At 47.1% G+C, this 9,283-nt stretch overlaps 1 protein-coding gene across 2 annotated transcripts in view; it reads right to left on the bottom strand.

The window, feature by feature from the left end:
- Positions 1 to 2,486: 2,486 nt before the first annotated feature.
- Positions 2,487 to 9,283, bottom strand: part of LOC102250166 (zinc finger BED domain-containing protein 4) — an 11,821-nt gene continuing 5,024 nt past the window's right edge. For both annotated transcript variants that reach the window (XM_005877968.2, XM_014549189.1), the window contains exon 3: positions 2,487 to 7,600. In XM_005877968.2, the coding sequence (XP_005878030.1) occupies positions 3,746 to 7,270 (3,525 nt within the window). In that variant the 5' untranslated portion in view covers positions 7,271 to 7,600 and the 3' untranslated portion in view covers positions 2,487 to 3,745. The remainder of the gene's footprint in view (positions 7,601 to 9,283) is intronic.

Below are 9,283 nucleotides of genomic sequence, written 5' to 3'. Positions count from 1 at the left end.
TGTCCGCTGTCAGTTTGGGAAAGCCTCGTACACTCACTGTCTCCTTCAGGTACTGCCTGTGTTTTCTTCCTCCAGGACTCCCGGAACCTGTCACCTCCCACTGTCCTGTGCCACGTCCTTTCGCTGCAATTCAGTCAGAGCTTTTCTCCTGTCCTGGCTTCCATTCCAGCAGTCTTCCCATCTAACTTGTATTAGATGCATCTTTTTAATTCTTAATTTGTCATCTTATTTTTCAGTTTTAGAATGTGTTTATAGATTAATATTCTCAGAAGTGGAAGGACATTCTCCACCTTATCAAATTTCTTCAATGTATTAATCAGTTAGTGTCAATGTCTGCAAACTGGAATTAGGATCAACTGTGTGTCTGTTTCTGTTGTCCATTCTCTTACTTTCACAGTCTTTGATCCTATTTTTAGTGTTGGATAATTTCTTACTAAGAGTCAAACTGTACGTAGGTAAAATAATAGAAGCTCTGGGTCTTTTCCTTTGGGAAGAAATGCGGAATAGGGCAGGCCACTGTGATGTGCTCAAGGTCAAGGTCATGCAGCTGTTTCAGGCTTTGTGATGACTGGTCTATCCCGTTTTGCCTCCAGGGGTCTCCCCTGGAAACCTGGGGTCCTCTTGTTGACAGGCACTGCAGTCCAGTTGTCTCCCTGCATGGGTGCCCACTTCTCAGCCTCTCTCCCTGAACATGAGAACCTCACAGGCCAGCACCTGTCCCTGGGGAGGCTGCAAGGACACAGCCCCTCCTGAAGCTCCCTCTTCTTCAAGACGTTGGCTTTTGCAGTCCTGCTTGATGTCACCGTGGGTCTCCCCAGCCCAGTGTCACCACTGACAGCTCTACAATTGTGGACAGAAGACTCGCCTTCGTGCAAGTATCTCCTCACTAGAATTGCGCTTCCTCAAATCCTTGAAGTGCTCCTTGGTATCTTCAAAAAGATTGTTCTCAGAACAGTTCTTGGTCTGATACCAGCTGCTGCCTCACAGTCAGAAGGAAGTTTTAACTAATTCCAACATTTTATTAACATATAACAGCATCCATTCACTGAAACGAGGCAATTCCCGAGACTTACACTAAGAGCTTTTTATTAGGAGTGACCAGAGAAGTGCCTCCTGCCCCAGATATCACCTACAGCAGGGAAATGAACAGCTTGGTACTCCGGTCTGAATGAGCTATAGCGGGATAGCCAATAGCAGCCGCATTTCCAGTTGCATTCCTCTATTGGGAAACATCGGTATCAGGACCAGCTATGAGCAGCACCAGACAGCTGTTAGCATTGGGCCTATCTCCTGCAGCATTGTCAGCAGCACAAGAACACAGGGTTTGACTGTTTCCGCAGCGCTCACAGGACCTGTTTCTATAGTCAACGTGAACGAACGCACGAAGAACCGCTGAATGCCCATCACTCGAGGTCCATCCCTTGGACCATGTTTTCTGCCCACTGAAGTAAGCAAGCTTGTCCTGTAATGGACCCAACAGTAAACATCCGGCTCTGTGGGCCTGTCTCTGTGACAACCATTAAGAGCTGTCCATACATGATGAACCCTCCCCTATAGTGGAAACCCAAGTCGAACCATTGGGGCATGAGTACAAAAGGCAAGTACATCAATGCATATCCCTGACATGAGCTTGGCAACCGAAACAAATGGTGCTCAGCAAGCACAGAGCCTCAATATGGTCCATAGGCTCCTGAGGGTCGGGGAGCCCTAGCTCATGACTGGTGAACTGGAGGCAGAAGAGCAGTTTACAGACCTGAACGACTAAGACCATCAGTCTGGCACCACATGTACAGACCCTTCAAGGAAATGTTTCCCATGTCAAATTCAGCTGAGCACTCAAGTAAGAGCCTAGGGCCCCCAGCCAGGAGCCACCCATGACCTCCACCTTGTAAGGCAGGGCTACTACCAGCCCCAGCTGGTAAACTCTCCCTTCAGGAAAGCCATGAGCCCAACACTGGATCTCCAGGAAATCTACTCTGGCCTTTTGGACTCATTTCCTGAATCTGGTTAGACCCAGCACAGGGAAGACTGATGACAGCCTGGATCTCAAACTGGTGAAGTCTTTACACATAGTATCACCTTGAGCACACATTTATAGGGATTCTCATGTAAGTCATGGGAAAACCGCATGAGCATGATTCACAATGTGGCCCCAATTGGTGCTCTGGGGCTCTGGAACAGAGGCTGGACTCGGGAATTTGCACACAGCATCTCAGGAGAGGCTACATGGCCAAGGCAACTACGAGGCTGTCCACAGGCTCTTCTGTTTGGGCAGTATGCATGGCACAGCAATCATTCTGAACACAAGTCAGCATCATCTCAGAAAAGCTGTTGTAAGGACCACTTCATCACCTCTCCTATGTCCTATCTGGAACTAAGGTGGTAATTCAAGGGCGGCATGAATGAGGTTGCCATGTACATTGGCACCCAAAGGATATGACTACTTTATCATCTTAAGAAGAAAAAGCCAGCTTCCTCCAACAGTAGAAAATTGCAAATAAAAAGTTTAATTTCAGAAACTGAGTTCCCTATTTATAAATATACCAAAACATAGTCAATGCAAAGTGAGATTAATAACAAGTACAGTATTTTGAGGAAACAACTTTTCGAAAAGGGCACAGGCAATGAGTGACTTGTTTCACCCAGCATATTTTATTGGTATAAAATAAGAAAAGGAATCCTTTTCTACATGTTGAAGCAAAAACTCTGAGGACATATTGTTAAAAGAATCTGACAACTGGCATTTCATTCTGATGTCCCTGGGATTCTAAATACCCGTGATGGCTGAGTCTTCTGTATTGTCAAAAAACACCGAAGGCTACTCTTACAACTGTAATATAACAGTCTTCTTCCCTGTTATATCACCTCCTCGAAAAAGAATTTTACACGTGATTTGATCAAATTGGGGGGCACTACACACATTTCAAAATAGAAACACTATTTTGAAGTCTATAGTTTCAAAGTAGAGACACTACGTCAGAGGCTCAGAGGTTCAGTCACCAGAGCTGCTGTAAACGTATTGGACAACAGGCAGCAAGGAGCACGTTATAAAGAGTCAGGATGTCACCGATGTAACTGACCATGTGAAACCTCAACACAAAACCAGAACATGGGGAAGTTCTCCTTACAACCACCATGTAACTGACATTCCATGTTACATTTTAGTTTTGTCTTCAAATGCCACATCTCTGTTGTAGCAAACAGTATCTTCCACAATATTCTCTGCACTCCTCACATTATTAGAGATGCAGGTAAAAACCAGACAGGATGGCTTCTACTCCACCTATTTCCACATTTTATTTGACAGCCACAAAGGCTGCTTTGTTGCAATTAAAGCAATTTTTAACTAAAATACAGTACCTGATTTGTTCTTACATAAGTGAATAAAAAGCCTACGGAATAAAACTGTTTGCATCTTCTGTCTTTCTAGTAAAACAAATAACCCCCAGCTTTTAAAAAAACATAACAGTTATGGATTTAAACCTAAACACCGTATTTCATAATTGACAAGACAGGCTATTTCTAGTGGCATTGTAAAAAACACACCACGGTACCTGGCTTGAAGGACTAGGAGTAAGGCACATATAGACATTATGGTGAGACTTCAAGAGAAACTCAGTGTGGACCTGAGAGTGCCCGGTCTGATGTCCTCCTTGGCACCAACTGGTGCCAACCAACAGCCTGTGACAAACAGCTGGTGCCTAATGAGCAACAACACCTTTAGTCTGGTGGCTCCATTGTGATTTCAATACTGAAAATATATTAATGGAAGATTCACTTTCAAAAAGATAAGTTTTTCAAAATGTTCCATCATGAGCCTGGACTGGCCAAAGCTACCGTTCTCAGTGGGTGTGCTGAACAGCCTTTCTGAAGGGACAATACTCGGGGGACAACCCAAAAACCTGACGGCCAAGGCTGAGAGTCCTGGCCAGGCAGACTTCTTTAGGTTCCAGTAGGTAAGTGGGTCACAGCTGTGTTCAAGCACCTCCTCCTCCAGGTAAGAAAGCACCATGGCCTCAGGAACCTTCATCTTTTCTCTTGGGCCTTTCTTTTTTATCTTGGCCATGAGTGACCACAGGCTTTCATCCCCACTGGAGTCTCTCGATGAGGAGCCTGAAGCACACCCATTGGAGACAGGTATGTCCTCTGAGGTAGAATTCAGCATTTCTAGTTCCCTGATTAAATCCTGCTTGTACTGCTCCGCCTCCTCCTCGGAGAACAGGGAGGCTTTGTAACGAGGGTCCAACAGTGTAGCAAAGATGTACCTGGGATCGTGGAGGGTGGCGGACAGTCGGCTCACCATGGCTTCCTTCAGAGACTTCAGCATGGTGTCGATGCCCATGGTCTCCTCAAACAGCATCTCAATTTTTCTGTTCAGAATGTGGATCATGGGGATGACCTGGCTGAGGGTAGACATGTGGCTACTCATCTCCCGACTCGCAGCATCAAAGGGCTTCAGCGCATGACACACAGACTTCATGACCTCCCACTGGTCGCAACTGATCAGTTCTCTGAAATTACACTCGATGGACATCTCGTTAATTGCTCTCTTCTGCTCAATGAGCCGTTCGAGCATATGAAACGACGTGTTCCATTTGGATGGGACGTCCTGAATAAGGTGGTGGGGTGGCAATTCATACTCCTTCTGCAGCTCTGCCAGTTTCTCTTTTGCTGCATGTGAGCGAAGCACCCGCTCACATAGCTTCCGAGCAATGCTGAGTAAATTCTGCACCATTCTCTGGCTTTTAATGGCCTCGTTAACAATGAGGTTCACCGTGTGACTGAAGCACTGCACGCTGGAGTGCTCCCCTTCATTCAGCGTCTTTCCTATGCTGGGATTGTCAGTCACTGTAATGCCAACCTGAAGGCCAGTGGATGTCACCCAGGCCTCCCACAAACATTCCAGCTGCTTCTGAATGCTGTTGCCGCTATAGTTGCAGTCAATCTGTGACACGTCTAACAGTGCTGAGCAGTGGTGATCCTCACAGTGAGGTCGGACCGACGACTCGAAGGTGACCCAGTGAGCAGTGAGTGTCAGGTACTCCCGGGTCTGGTTACTCATCCATATTCCAGACGTGAAGTGGACCACACCACTCTCAGCTTCCTTAAGGTGTGACATAATGATCTGTTTCACATTATCGTACATTCCGGGGATAGCTGTCCTGGAAAAGTAGGAAGGGGAGGGCAAAGAGTACTGAGGTTTCAAGTATTCGAGCAGCCTGTTAAAGCCAACATTATCAACAAAAGAATATGGCTGAAGGTCAAGTGCAATCATTTCAGCTATGAGACTTGTTATCTTTTTGGCAACTGGATGAGAATCATAAAACTTCTCATCAGTGTTGTCAAAGGAGGAAGCTCCTGACAATTCTGCGCTCAGGGGCACGCTGACGCCTGGAGGAGAGGGCAGCATGGTCTTGGGGACATCGGTCTTCAGCACGCTGCCGTGGAACCTTTGTAAATGCCTCAGAAGACAGCTGGTGCCCAGGTTAGTTGGCTTCTTGCCCCTGCTTATCGTCCGGCCACAGTGCAAGCACACGACTTTAGTGGGGTCTGCAGAGCAGACAGAAAAGTGATTCCACAGCTTGGAGGTCTTCTTACTGTGAACGGGAAATAGAACTGGACGGCTTTTGGTAACCACTGCTGGAAGGTCAGTTAGTTTGGAGGAAGTTTCTGTGGATGCCAAGGTGTTGTATGGAGGGTTTGCCAAACTAGCCCCCAGGAAGCCCTTTTGGTTCCCAACAACTTCTGGGTGGCGCCTGTAGAGATGTCTCATCAAACAGCTGGTGCCCACATCACCCTTCCTTCCTCGACTGATGACACAGCTGCAGTGTCTGCACACCGCCTTCAGACTGTCCATGGGGGCGAGGGAAAAGTGATGCCAGACCTCCGACTTCAGTCTCTTCATCACCTTTTGATTCTGTTGGAATATAACACCAGACTCAACCATGTGAGGGCTCGACCCATCACCCTGCTGCTTCTCAGGGGAGGACACCAACGAGGCCTCGCCCACATCATCAGAGGATGACAACACTGATGCATCTTCCATCGGCGAATCTCCAGGTTTCAGACATGCCTGCAGGTGCTCAGTAAGCTGGTCAGGGGAGGACGACGCCAAGGGGGACTCTTGTACCTCGTTGCCTGGCGATGAGGACACCAAACTTGGATCTCTCTCAGGAGGCAGGAGGGCAGGCAGCAGGGTTGGCGGCGTGGAGTAGGGGGGAGGCATGGATGCTCCCCTGCTCTTCTCCTGCAGTACGATGGCGCGGTGTGCCCGCCACATGTGCCGGATGAGGCAGCTGGTACCCAGGTCCTTCCCGTTTTTCCCTCTGCTGAACTCACTCATGCAGTGAATGCACACGGCCTTGGAGCTGTCCAGAGGTGACAGGTAGAAGTGCTTCCAGACTGCAGACCACCTTCGGGATCCAGAGGTACTCTTTGGAAGTGGAAAGCTCTTCTCTGGCCCACTCTCTGCAGAGTCATCATGCTGGGGAGTGGGGAGCGGTTGGGGTGGCTCCACCAGGGCTTCTTCCTGCCTGTATTTCTCAGAGACGGACACATCAGAGGAGACCTCTTCAGAAGATACAACAGATCCAGATTCTTCTGTCACTTGCTCAGAAGATGGGATCTTGGAGGCTATTTTCTGGACAAGTTTGATGGGTGACAGTACGGTGCCCAGGTCTCCAAGGGGTGTGGGCTGAGGAGGGAACACCAGTGCAGGGGAGGAGATGGATCCCAGGGTAGACACACTGCCTTCCTCCTGGATGAGTGCTGTGGGGTGTGCCCTCCTCACGTGCCGCATGAGACAGCTCGTGCTCAGGTCCTTCTCGTTTTTGCCGCGGCTGAACTCTTTCATGCAATAAACACACACTGCTTTTGTTGTATCCTGAGGAGAGATGAAGAAATGTTTCCAGGCCGGAGACTTCTTCCTGGAGTTCATGCTGCGGCTGGACAGGAGGCTCTGCGTCACAGCTTCCATGGCAACATCGTACAATGTGCTGCTGTACTGTGAGAACAGGGCCCCATAGTCGTCCTCGTGGTCGGCAGGGAAACACTTCCCCGGGGGCTTACAGCTGTAGCTCGCTTCTCTGATCTCTGCCTGTTCATCACCACTGCCAGCTGCTTTCCTGTCCTCTTGTTCAGTCTTAAAGTCCACTCTTTCCAAACTGTGATTCGGAATTCCATCATCTTCCTCTTCTATTTTAACATTTATTTTATCAGAAACAAAGTCACCATCCCCTTTGGGCGGATGGGTTTCCTGGTTATTCTCCATGACTCACCATAACTATTCTGGCTGTGTCATCATGTTGCTATCTCAGGTTGGTAAGAAAATGATCCAAGCTCTCAATTTGCCCCCAAACATCCATTATCTTCAGTGTTTTCAAAATAATTCTAACTTTCAGGATGTTTATGAATATGGCTAATCATACATGTTACTGGAAAACAGAAGATGCAACTCAGGAGCACATCATCTCAGGGCCCAGACCACTGCTTTCCAGGAGTTATATAAAGTACTTCTTGGTGCAGACGTAAATTCATGCTGTGTAGACCTGCTTGTTGCCTTGAAAACAGGATCGCCGCCATCTTGATGGTCCTGCATTACCTACAAAACATGAAATCAGGTCAAGCACTTAACTGATTTACACATTTCAAACCTTGTAGTGCCAGGGACCTATCAGCTTCAATTTGCATAGAAAAAAATTCTATAACGGTAATTTAAAATAGAAAAGCTCATTCTTTGATTTTTAAAAGCTACTTTTTGAAAATACTTTAAAACTAGAATATAAAGGAAAAATGATAAGGTAGGAATTTAAATTCAAATAGCCTATTAATAAAGGATTGGGGCAACACAGAAAAAACCTTGCATGTCATACAGTGGTTGGTTTGGGCTAGAATTGATGCCTGCACCCGCCATCCATGTATGGAGGCACCTGCTGCTGCTATAATCAGCAATGCTGAACTCCCTGAAATCAATTTCATTCCCCTTTGCTACCAGAAAGGACACATCAATGAGGAACTAAGAAGCCTGCAGCTAATCTCTAAAACAACCAATTCACAGACTAAACACTGATTGTCATGCAGACAAGGAGTCCCCTGCTTAAAACTCACCCAGTACAGTGGGGCCTTGACTTACGAGTGTCCCGACTAACGAGTTTTTTGAGATACCAGCTGTCTCTCCGCTGATTTTTTGCATTGAATTGATAGAGTAATTTGAGTTAACGAGCTCCTTAACGAGTTCCTTAAGGAGCTCGGTCTCAGAACGAATTAAACTCGTAAGACAAGGCCCCACTGTATGTTTAAATCTATGAGTTTATAATACCAAAATAAAATCAACTGGTCACCTTTGGAGGATGATAGGAAAATGATTCATTATTTTGAAAATTGATAAAGAGAAAGGATTAAGTACTCATCTTCATTTGAGACATGAGCTTGAACATGAGATAACCAAATGGTAGGGAAGGACAGGCTCCTCTTCCTGGAAGTCCAGCTCATAAACCGGGCAGCCCTCAGGAACTGAGCCACAGCATCTCGTTCCACACCTTCTCATGGCGGAGTGCACACAGGCATGTGCTTCACTGCCTGCCAACATCCAAAAGAGATGCCCCACACAGCACACCCCCGTGAAGGAGGCGCACCAGAGATCACACCTGAATATGGTCAAGCTTCCAGGGCAACTACAGACTTGCAGGGAACCAAGGACACAGGAACACATCACACTCACCAGAGGACCACGATCAGCAAAATCTAGACTGAGGAACATGGGTTCAACCACAGGGCCTCCTCCACAAATTATGGAGGTGAAAGAGATGATAAGAGACTTAAGTGTCATATAATCAAGCAACACTTTACTATGTGGAGATGCACAATTCACCCATGAAACTCTGAAGAAAAGAGGGTAACTGCCATAAACGTGGTCAGCAGTTACTTTTGTCAGGAAGGAGGGAGGGAGATGTGACGGGCAGGACACGTTGCGGGATTCTGGGGAGCCAGCAAAATCTTTATTTTTTATCATATCCTGAGGATATGCTATTGATTTTACAGAGAGGGGAAGGCAGAGAGAGAAACCACAGACAAAAGAATATTCATCACCCTGGCCGGTGTGCTCAGTGGTTAGAGTGTTGGCCTATGTACCAAAGGTTAGTGGGTTTGATTCCAGGTCAAGGGCATGTACCTGGATTTCAGGTTTGCTCCCTGCCCCCTGGTCAGTGTGAGTTTGAGAGGCAACCAATTGATGTGTCTCTCTCACTTTAATGTTTCTCTCTCCCTCCCTCTCTCCTCCCCCCCT

Source organism: Myotis brandtii, unplaced genomic scaffold, assembly GCF_000412655.1.
Source record: "Myotis brandtii unplaced genomic scaffold, ASM41265v1 scaffold537, whole genome shotgun sequence".
In the NCBI taxonomy this organism is placed as follows: domain Eukaryota; kingdom Metazoa; phylum Chordata; class Mammalia; order Chiroptera; family Vespertilionidae; genus Myotis; species Myotis brandtii.
The sequence above is the reverse complement of the archived record's forward strand: the minus strand, read 5'-3'. Positions and strand labels throughout refer to the sequence as shown.